The 12,104-nt window shown below is 37.6% G+C and overlaps 1 protein-coding gene across 2 annotated transcripts in view; it reads left to right on the top strand.

Moving 5' to 3' along the window:
• The window catches only part of clpx.S (caseinolytic mitochondrial matrix peptidase chaperone subunit X S homeolog), a 30,339-nt gene that overhangs the window by 6,396 nt on the left and 11,839 nt on the right, over nt 1–12,104 (top strand). For both annotated transcript variants that reach the window (XM_018255260.2, XM_018255259.2), the window contains exons 2-5: nt 4,679–4,836; nt 6,311–6,425; nt 6,536–6,690; nt 8,839–8,998. In XM_018255260.2, coding sequence (XP_018110749.1) covers nt 4,679–4,836; nt 6,311–6,425; nt 6,536–6,690; nt 8,839–8,998 — 588 coding nt within the window. The remainder of the gene's footprint in view (nt 1–4,678; nt 4,837–6,310; nt 6,426–6,535; nt 6,691–8,838; nt 8,999–12,104) is intronic.

Here is a 12,104-nt window from a genome sequence, read left to right as displayed (position 1 = left end):
AAATTTAATTAGTTGGCCTACATTTTTCCCTCTCCTATATGAAAATAAAGGGGGGCCTGAAACAAATGTCCAAATTTAGGATCTGATTTTAATATTTCTCCAATGTTTGAGAATAATTCTTTTACAAAAGTGAGAATTACTATCAAACGAACTGATAAAAGGAATTCTTTTGACTTTACCCCCCTGGCTGAATTGTTTTTTAACTAGTAACTCACCCCTTGGGAGTTTTCGTACTTCTTCTTTTTTTGTTTGTAGGTTTACGCTGTCATAGCCGCGTTCTTTAAATTTGTTAAGCATTAATTCCGCTTGAGTATCATACAGATTGTCAGAGGATGTAATATGTCGAACGCGTAATAACTGACTTTTTGGTAACCCCTTAGTAAGCCCAGGGGGGTGGAAACTAGTGGATCTTAATATGTTGTTTCTGTCAGTTGGTTTAGTATATAATGAGGTTACAAAAGTTGCCCCTGTAACTGTGATGTTAACATCCAAAAAATGTATTTCTTTGGGGTCAAATTCAAGGGTAAATTGGATTGTAGGGTGGACTGTATTTAGATGTTTCAAAAAATTAGTCAGTGTTTCAGGTGTGCCAGACCATAGAAAAAATGTGTCATCCACATATCTCATGTATGCATAGATATATTTGGCATACTCCTCATTGGAAAGAATAAACGTATTTTCGAAAGAATCCATAAAGGTGTTAGCGTAGGCTGGTGCCATGTTGGCACCCATGGCACAGCCCTGTAACTGGAGGTAGTACTCCTTATTGAATAAAAAGTAATTCTTAGTTAATACGTTCTCCAATAGGTCACAGAGAAAATTTATTTTAAAATTAGGTAGGTTACCTTGGGACAAGTATGTACGCATACATTCTATGCCCTCCTCGTGGGGTATGGAGGTAAAGAGGTCCTTTACGTCCAAGGAACACAAAAGAAACTCACTTGTTGGCACAGTTACCTCGTTAAGTCTATTTAAAAAGTCAGTTGTATCGACTAAACAATGTTTTAAGGTAGGTAAAACCTCTTGTAGGTGCATGTCGATAAAATAGCTAACGGTTGCCAGAGTGAGCCTGGAGGTTTAATGAGACATTTATGGATCTTAGGGAGGAAATACACCTGTGGGGTTTTTGGGCAGTCATTGAACAATTGTTTGTACAAATCTTCTGTAATTATTCCTTCCATAACTGCAGCGTTAAGCAGTATATTAATGCTATTTTTAAATTTTAAAGTGGGATCTCCCATCAATTTTTTGTACAATACTTTATTGTTCAATTGATGCTCAGCCTCTATAATGTAATCAGTGGTATTAAGTAATACAGTTCCTCCACCTTTGTCATTTGGTCTAACTCAGGGGTATCCAAACTTTTTGCAACGAGGTGAAAATGTGTGTGGGCCGACCATTCAGCCTGACATCCATTCCGAGGTAGCTAGCTTGTGATCAGGATCATTCACTCCTGGCGATGGACGCGTACATGACATTTAGGAAGTGGAGTCTGTTTGGACTTATTCTCCGTGCCTCATTTAAACAAGAAATCGTGTAGCAGTAATATTTGGGCACATGATTAGTGAAACGATCGTCTATAAGAAGTATTCGAGAGCAGCGCGTCACTCAGTGCCAGTACGTGCCTATTGCTAACACCTTCAGCACACAGGTAGTATAGATCAAGTGGCAGATCATTTCACTAATGTGCCCAAATATTACGGCTACGCGATTCCTGATTGCATTGTGCTGGGGGGCCACATTATTATTAATTTCATGATGCCACAATTATACCCCTGGGCCGGATTTTGGACATGCCTGGTATAACTAAACCTAGCTGTGCATGCAAAGATATGCTTGTATGACTGGTGTTGGTCAAGCAGCTGAGTCAGCGCATGTATTGACTGCAGTTGCATAAGTCATTATTTAGCTTCTCAAATATTTTTCTTTCATTACTGAACAGTATAAGCCTAATATTTGTCTATGTTCTCTTATTTTATTATTGTTTGACACTTATTGCAAGGAATGTTGCACGCACTTTGTCCTCTGGGTTTAAAGCCCAGATATGCTGCTCTGTTAAAACAACTGTGAGGTCATAACTTTATGGAAATACAATGTAATAAACCACATGTAGGCCTTATCTTTGGCATTTCTTAAAGCTACATTGTTATTGCTTGGTTTTTTAAAGGGGCAGTATACCCCCTTGTTCAACATGTTTTCAATAAATAGGGTTTGTGCCAAAAATACTTTTTGCCTATTTTATTAATCACAAAAAAAAATCTATGGTTTTTGTTATTTATTGAACTAAACAGGGCAGCCAGGGAAACTGAAGGTACTCCATGTTTGGTTCTTAAATGTCCTTAAAGGAGAACTAAAGTATAACTAAAGAAGTTGGCATGAAATGTTGTACAATATGTTTTGTGCTTCTGTACCAGCCCAAAGGCAACCACAGTCCTGTAGCAGGGAAGATCTGTGCCTCCAAAGATGCCCCAGCAGATTGCCTTCTTCTTTTCTGCTGATTCACTGCACATGCTCTGTGCTGCTGTCACTTACTGAGCTTAGGGACCCACTCACAATATACAGTACACATAGAATAGAAATGTCACAATATAAGGCTGGTAAGTAATTAATACACATAATTACTACATGGCAGCACAGAAACCAGTGCAATTAGCATCAGAATTTAATAATCAGCCTTGTAGCATCAGCTTATATTACAGGCCAACCTCATTTTCTGCTTAATAAATTGAGATGACCACTAAGCTTAGCTTCTCAACAGCTGCTCAGAGCCCACTGAGCATGTGAGTGTCACAGACATTTTCCAAGATGGTGACCCCCTGTGACAAGTTTGAAGTCCTGGATCATTGCTGCTATTGACAAGCTGAAACTTTAGGCTGGTGCAATACATAAAATATGGCATTTTTATCTATATTCCTTTTTAGGGCTCCTTTAAGAAACAGATTATTAGATTACCAATATACAACCTCCTGCTCCCCCCTTTGTTGTGAATGTTTTGTTAGTAGGAGTCCATTATTCATGGTCATATAACTCACAATCTTGCAGGGACTAAAATAAAGAGGTAAATACAGATGTAAAATTTACTAATTTAATGTAATTGCTAAAATTTTCTTAAAGAGATACTGACATCAGAAAATACCCCTTTTTATATACATCATAACATTATCTTTGAATGCTTTTTATAATTTTGCCATAAAAGTATTTGCCTGATGCTTTTACATTACCTTTCTTACCCCCATTTTCCTGTATGAGGGGGCATGTAAATAAACCATTTTCATAATAATATACTTTAATAGTAGTATGTGCTATTGGGTAATCATAAATAGAAAACTGCCATTTTAAAAAATAAGGGCCTGGGATCGTATGATTCACGGTGCACACAAACATAACAAAAAAACTATACATGTTAGGTCACATGAGCCAATTAACAGACAAGTTGTGTCTTTTGCTTCCACACTTATTCCTGTTACACAGAGTTGTAGTATTTCTGGTCAGGTGATCTCAGAGACAGCACACAGACAATCACAAAGTGGTGGTTCAAGGCAAGAGATGTAAAAGAACAATAGTTACTTAAAAATATATTCCAGTTTGGTAAGATTCTTCAATATGCAACTTGATTTGATATAAACTATGTTGCTCAAGTATTCATTTTGTGGGTATAGTTTTCCTTTAAAGAGTGGCAGAGTAACCAAGCCATTGCCATAAAGTTTCCCAATAAGCCTTACCCTGTTGCCAAAATACAAACCTGCCCCATACCCTGTGTCAAACATGACTTTTATACTAAATATTAAGCAAAGCCTTACCCTATAGCTGAGTTTTTTTTGTTTTTCTTTGCTCTTTTTTTGCTCTTAAAGGGGTGGTTCACCTTATTTTAGTATGCTATAGAATGGCTAATTATAAGCAAGTTTTCAATTGGCCTTCATTTTGTCTTTTTTTATAGTTTTTTTTAATTATTTCCCTTCATCTTCTGACTCTTACCAGTTTTCAAATGGGGTTCGCTGGCCCCATCTAAAAAACAAATGCTCTATAAGGCTACAATTGCTATACTTTTTATTACTCCTCTTTCTATTCAGGCCACTCCTATTCACATTCCAGTCTCTTATTCAAATCAATGCATGGTTGCTCGGGTAACTTGAACCATAGCAACCAGATTGCTGACATTGCAAACTGGAGAGCTGCTGAATGAAAAGCTAAATAACTCATAAACCACAGATGATCATAAATTAAAACCAATTGCAGATTGTTTTAGAATATCAATCTCTACATCATACTAAAAGAAGTTCAAGGTGAACAACCCTTTTAAGACTTAAGAGGATTACATGTGGAATCTGAAATTGCAATTTTTCAACTGTGCTTTCAGTTGCAGTCTTTTATTTAGCGCATATTTTGAGCAATAATTTGGGTTCCTTATATTAGGAAAAATAGCACTTGTAGTTATTATTTTGGCAGTGCATGTGAAGGTATACATTTCCCTCACCAGCTGAAGGAGCTGACTTTGTGAATGGTCTATACTAATAATCTGATGCAGCATCAAACAGATGGCAATTGGATCTTGCTTACAGTAAACTGCTGAAATGTACCAGCTAACAATATACCCTGTTAGCCAAAACCTGTGCATACCTTTTTTTGTGTTTTTGTTGACTTTTAACAATTATATTTATTTATTTTTTTGTTGTGCCAGGTTTCGTGTGTGGCCGGGGACATCTCGCTTTATTAAAAAGACCAAGAAGTTCAGAATTTCATTTGGTACGGAAGGTCCCATTCAGGCATTTTACAGCGACAACTGTGTATTATGCCTCTAAAGATGCCAGTAAAGATGGATCTGGAGATGGAAATAAGGTAAAATCTTCAGGACATGTATATAGTATAAATTCTAATTTATCCATGTGTAAAATATATACTATACATACTATGTCCTATGCAATAGCTCAGCACTGTCACAAACCACTTACCCACGCACCTCATTATAGTTCTATACTGTGAGGTCGACAACCTGCTTTAAGCATATCATTGAATTGAGTACTGTATTGGGCAGTTATTGTGGATAGATCACTAAACTGGTGCGTGGAGTTGCTGGACCATGGTGGAAAAGGAGCTTGGTTAACCATGGCATGATCTTGCTCCTTGAATAGAATTGCTTTATATATGGGCTTGTATAATCATGGCATGACCTTTAAAGGGCTTATTCACCTTTGAGGTAACATTTAGTATGATGTAGAGAATGATATTCTGAGACAATTTGCAATTGTTTTTTTTATTTTTTATTATTTGTAGTTATTTAGCTTTTTATTCAGAAGCTCTGCAATTTGGAATTTCATCAATCTGGTTGCTAGGGTCCAAATTGCCCTAACAACCATGCATTGATTTGAATAAGAGACTGGAATATGAATAGGAGAGGCCTGAATAGAAAGAGGAGTAATAAAAAGTAGCAATAACAACTGTGTAGCCTTACAGAGCATTTGTATTTAGATGGGGCCAGTGAGCCCCCATTTGAAAGCGGGAAAGATTCAGAGGAAAAATGCAAATAATTAAAAAAAAAAAAACTGTAAAAAATAAATAATGAATAACAAATGAAAAGTTGAATAATTGGTCATTCTATAACATACTAAAAGTTAACTTAAGGGAGAACCACCCATATAAGTCTGCTTCCTTGGGACAATGGTACATAAAGTACTTATGGGTTGGGGAAGAAGGGCAGATTTAGTCGCCTGGCGACTAATCGCCTCTTCTGCGGGGTGACAATCTCCCCGAACTGCCTTCCGCCTGCTTGAATGAAAAATTGCCTGTGCTAATGCACTCGCGGCACATTGATTTCCGAAGTCACCCGAAGTTTCCTCGTGAGGCAATGTCGTAAATCGAAACACCGCGAGTGCATTAGTGCAGGCGATTCTTCATTCAAGCAGGCGGAAGGCAGTTCGGGGAGATTGTTGCGCTGCAGAAGAGGTGATTAGTCGCCAGGCGACTAAATCTGCCCATCTGCCCCAACCCTAAAGGGGTTGTACACCTTCCAAACACTTTTGTTTTTTAGTTGAGTTGTTTTCAGATTGTTCACAAGAAAAACAAGACTTATTTTCAATTGCTTTCCATCTTTTATTTACCGTTTTCCCCACAATTAAAGTTTCTTACTTGAAACAAATGGCAAAAGTCTCTTTAACACAAGTTCTGTACATTGGCTCTCTGTTGGGGATAAAGGTGTATGCAGTCCCTTTGACAGATTACGCTAGGGTTAAACTTTAAAAATTGTGAAAAAAAAAGTATATTTTATTGATTTGTAATGGTGTCTGTTCTCATTTGCTCTCTCAATAATGAGTAGAAATCGGTAGGAGAAGGTGCAAGTAAGAAATCGTCTGGTGGTTCTGGGAAAGGAGGGAATCAGCTGCGCTGCCCAAAGTGTGGAGATCTGTGCACCCATGTGGAAACCTTTGTCTGTGAGTTATCCCCTTGCTTTTTCTCCTCTCCCTTCTGGCCTTTGAATATGCAGACATACAGTACACCAGGTAACTCTTTTTTTTTTTCCTCTTCCTTCTATTCTCTGCAGCCTCTACTCGTTTTGTGAAGTGTGAAAAATGCCATCACTTCTTTGTTGTGTTATCCGAGGCGGATTCAAAGAAAACCATCAGCAAGGACCCCGAGACTGCTGCAGAAGCAGTGAAATTGGCATTTCAGCAAAAACCTCCTCCACCCCCAAAGAAGGTGCAAAGTACATTCTTTCTGTTCTGCTTGAAAATCAAAGCTTGCTGTATGTGCTAGCTTGTCTTGTGTGTTTGAGGAGGGGGATTGACATTGAGACAAAGTGCTTAGGGCTACAGATTTGCAGACATGGAGGGTTCACTGTAAGGGGCTTCTTATTTCTCCTCCAGATACAGCTGCTGTATGTAAAATCAACATTTTTAAAATGTTGTTTGACTTTATTGACCCTACAGAGTAGCTGTGTAATTTATTGTATGCATAGACAATTTCTTCTTTTCTTTTGCATTTATACACACCACACTGCTAATTATCTCTCTTGACTTGGCAAACTCTCTCATCTAAAATAAGTATTTTCATAACATACAAATTTAGATACAGGGACTGTTGTTGCTCTGACTCATACTTCCTTTTAATGGGAAATAGATAACAGATAAACATTACTTTTACATCCCTAAGAAACTGCTTCTAATTCATACACGTCACAGCTAAAACTGGCATACTGAATCTACTACATTGCATAACTGAGCAGTAGCTGATTTTTTTTAATCATTTATCGATTTTTGTTCTAGGCTGTCTCATTTGTTAGTATGTGATCTCATGTTCTAATAGTAATAGATAGGAATATTTCAAAATTATCCCATACCATGTGATCTTAAGAATGTTCCTCAAACAGCAGCTGTTAAAGTCAACAAAGGCAAGATCACTTTGAACGCACATGTACTGACTCATGGAGTTATGCCATTTTTAAGGTGACATGCACTGTATTCTAAAATCATAAGATTCCAACTTAAAGAGAGTATATATTTGTGGAGAGATCTGTTATGTATTTGGGGGACTTGAAAATAATTTTAGGAAGTTTCAGTCAGGAATTAGTGTATCACTAAAATCATCCTATTACATTGAAGAGAGAGAAGTGGTCGATGAAATGAATATCATTTACTGGTGGTTGAATTTCTGCTGTGACACTTGAAATAAGAGACACTTTTCTTCCAAACATTCGAGACCTTTGGACAGACAGTGTGCAAAAAGTTACTTAAACCACCATCCCCCTAGTCTCTAAGTCCATATATTGCAGTACAGGTATGGGATCCGTTCCGAATTACGGAAAGATCGTCTCTCATAGACTCCATTATAATCAAATAATCCAAATTTTAAAAAATAATTTCCCTTTTCTCTGTAATAATAAAACAGTACCTTGTACGTGATCCCAACTAAGATATAATTAATCCTTATTGGAAGCAAAACCAGCCTATTGGATTTATTTAATGTTTACATAATTTTCTAGTAGATTTAAGGTGGGAAGATACAAATTACGGAAAGCCCCAGGTCCCGAGCATTCTGGATAAAAGGTCCCATATCTGTATATTTAAGCTAGCCAGATGCATTGTCACCTTACTACTTGCCATTTCTACTGTAATTTTGATTTGATTCATTGTCTATTTCAACTGTTTGCATTGGTGTTTAATTCACCACTGACTTAAAGGAAAACTATACCCCCAATACTTAAACAACAACAGTTTAAATTATATTAAATGGCATATTAAAGGTATATATAATTAAGTAAATCTTGTCCTTTTACATCTCTTGCCTTGAACCCACATTTCGTGATGGTCTTTGTGCTGTCTCAGAGATCGCCTGACCAGAAATACTACAACTGTAACAGGAAGAAGTGTGAAGCAAAAGACAGAACTGTCTATTAATTGGCTCATGTGACCTAACGTATAGTTTGTTTGGTATGTTTGTGTGCACCGTGAATCATACGATCCCAGGGGACGGTCCTTATTTTTTGAATGGCAATTTTCTATTTATGATTTCCCAATGGCACATACTACTCCCAATGGCACACGCTACAGACCAGTTTCACTATTGTTGGGGATCTTAGGGTAGCACAAGAATCCTGATCTGCATTAATGAATCCAAACCAGGGGATTGATACAATAACCTATTTATAGTGTAGTATGCACTAACCACTGCTTTTATGAGCATTCATACTGTTTTGCATATAAAGATGTCAAAGAAATTAATCCATTATTCATTTTAGTTTGATATACCAGTGAGCAAGAAGTTGTTATTGTTTTTACTGACCTCCTTCCTGCCTGTATAAGTCATGTTTAGTACTGATCGTTTTTGTTTTTCCCCCACAACTTTTAGATCTATAACTACCTCGACAAGTTTGTAGTGGGTCAGCCATTTGCAAAGAAGGTGCTGTCAGTTGCTGTATACAATCATTACAAACGGATATATAATAATTTTCCGTCAAACCTCCGGCAGCAAGCAGAGGTGGAGAAACAGGCATCTTTAACACCAAGAGGTGAGTTTTAACCTTAACCTGTAGAACAGGAATGGCAGCATAGGCATCTGACTGTCTTTAGGGATAAATGTCTCCTGTCCTTGCTTTGTTGAAAAACTGTGCCTTTGTGTTAGATGCTTCCTTGGCTCTTAATATGTTTACCTGAATTGTTAGGGAAACGATACACTGGACTATTCATAGCATTTTGTTGCCCGAGCGGTTTCCAGCAGCGGGTGGTCAACGAACTCTTGGAATGAGCCCTCATTCATTTCAATTGCAAGTCAAGTAATTGTTGCTCAAAAGCACTGACCAATGCATTTTTGAACAATAGTAACCTGACCTGGCAAATGCACATGGAGTTCCTGGGGCAACTGGCATTGACATAAAGGATGGGTGATGACAAATATTTTGTCTGCCACTTGCTGAGCTAGGAATTGTTTGGATTGTAAAATACTCTGAAACATCCAATGTGTATTGCCATCACGGTGAGTGTTGGCCCTCCTAAAGTTCTTTCAAGAAAAGAGACATTTGTCAAAATGCCCTTCTCCTTCAACAGCTTCCCAATCAGATTTCTAGACATATGAAAAAAGCCTTAATTTTCATATTATGGATTTTGAAATGTATTTTTTTTTTCTTCTAAACAATTTAAGAGCCTTTTTTTTTTTTTTCAATTGTGTACTTAAAGGAGAAGGAAAGGCTAAAATTAAGTAAGCTTTATCAGAAAGGTTTATATCAATACCTCAAAGTAATGCTGCTCTAAGTCCCCTCAAATATAAACACAGCATTTCTTTCCTTCTATTGTGTACACATGGACTTCTGTATCAGACTTCTTGTTTTCAGCTTCAACCTCCAGGACTAGGGCTTGAGCATGCTCAGTTTGCTCCTCTCCCCCCTCACTTTCCCCCCCTCCCTCCTTGCCTCCCTGCTGTAATCTGAGCCCAGAGCTATGAGTGAGCAGGGAGAGACTCGGGCAGGAAGTGATGTCACACCAAGCTAATATGGCAGCTGCTATCCTAAAAAAAACTGAGTTTCTAGAACTGTTTACCGGGTATGGTAACTTTCCTTCTCCTTTAAACACCGGTCTCTCCAACTGGATCCCAGAGGCCTGTTTATTGCCCTTTAGAGGGATTTGTTTGGCCTGCAGTTTTCCCAAAGCTGTAGACTTCTATGAAAGATTTACATTTTAAATATGGCTGTGAAACATATAGTACATTATAGAAGCTGCTCACTACATGGAGAACTTGGACAGGACAGCACTGCGTTGCCTCTAACCACTGTACTGTAAAGTTCCTGTTTGTAGTTACAAGCATGAAATCACTTGTTTGTTTTTCTTGCTGGGTGACAGATTAACTTTTTTTTATAAACTTGCTCTCTGACCCTGTGACTGTTGCAGACAGACAGGACTTTGCTGTGTGAGCACCCTGACATAATTGAGTATTAGTCTGTGAAGTGTTATTATAATAATATTAATAATATTATAATAATAATATTAATAATAATATTATAATAATTAAACTTAAAATGTTAAAGCAACAGTATAGCAATGTTGTGATATGTTTTTACATTTAAGCTGCTTGTACAGTGATCTATTCACCTCCCCCCTATGGCCTAGAAATACTACAGATCTCTGCTCTATTAATAACTCTGCATTTTAAACATGTTACAGGGTGATGTATGCTTTGCTCTGGAGGCTTTGCTTTAGACCTGTTTTTGGAATATGCTCTGTATACAGTATATCTGATATAACTACATTATAGTTAAAGGAGAACTAAACTCCCCGTTAATCAAAAATCCCCATCCCCTTCCGTCCATTGGCCCCCCTCAATGCTTTCTCTGTCTTCTGTATCTTCTGGGGAACAATCTGAAAACAATTGAACTGAAAAAAAGTGTTTGGAAGGTGAACAACCCCTTTAAAGGAATGACAATATAATGTACTGGTGCTGTGCTGGTAAAACTTGTTTGCTTCAGAAACACAACTATAGTTCTTATAAACAAGCTTCTGTGTAGCCATGGGGGCAGCCATTCAAGCACAAGATACACAGTAAATAACAGATACATTCAGATGTGTGTGTGTGGCACTCACAGGACTTGATTCGTGCCAACAAAGTAGGGGGTCATTTATAAACACTGGGCAAATTTGCACCTGGGCAGTAACCCATAGCAACCAATCAGATGTTTGCTCTCAGTGTTTAGCCTGCAGATGGCTAAAAGAAGCTAATTACTGATTGGTTGCTATGTGTTACTGCCCAGGTGCAAATTTGCTCAGTGTTTATAAATGAGACCCACTGGGTTTTATTCCGACGTTTCAGCTCTAACAATCGAGCCTTCTTCACTTCCTGATACGGATGATATTGGAAAAAGTTTTTTTCCTCATTGACTGTTGGATGTAAACGCATAAAGAAAAAAATGTATCCGACTTTATCTGATCCCACTTTACATTCTCGTTTAGGGGAAATCAGATATCACAGCATCCTACAAAATCTTGTACTGTTGTGCGGGGTTGCATGGTGGATCGGATAAAATCTGACCACCAAATTCTGATGAAAAGCTCTCATGGAGTTTTACCCTAAGGCACATTATTATACAGGTTGTAAAGGAATTAATTAACTATGTGCTGTAGCTTAGAAAAAAAAAAATAGACAACAGAAAAGTTGAGACCATCAAGTAGTAGAGGAAAGGACAGGGAGAGTGGCCAAGAAGGAAAAAAAACAAAAGATGGGGAAACAATTTAAATAAACCATTTCGTCTAGTACACTTATTATTTTTAATGTCCAGCTGACAGTTATGAGCTGGCAGCTAGCTGCTGTTCAATGGGTTTCACTGCTGGGGTTGTTGGGCAGATCAACCGGTCTTTACATACTGCTTTGTACCAGAAAGTGAGCTGCATTTTTTTTACCCTTCAAACTTACTAAAGTATGTGTGCGCTGATTTACAGCAGGAGGCCAGGATCACTTTCTCTGTTCTTTTCACTTCCTCTTTTGAAGAACAGGAAGTTTCCTTGCCTAAGAAGATTGGGAAGGAACCGCAAATATAAGTTTAAATGTTGATGAACAAAAATACTTGTGCACTAGCATATACACAGCAGTAAATTATATATAATACTCTTTTGTGTTCAAATTAAATACAC

This window comes from Xenopus laevis, chromosome 3S, assembly GCF_017654675.1.
Source record: "Xenopus laevis strain J_2021 chromosome 3S, Xenopus_laevis_v10.1, whole genome shotgun sequence".
In the NCBI taxonomy this organism is placed as follows: Eukaryota; Metazoa; Chordata; class Amphibia; order Anura; family Pipidae; genus Xenopus; species Xenopus laevis.
This window is presented reverse-complemented; position numbering and strand designations above follow the sequence as displayed.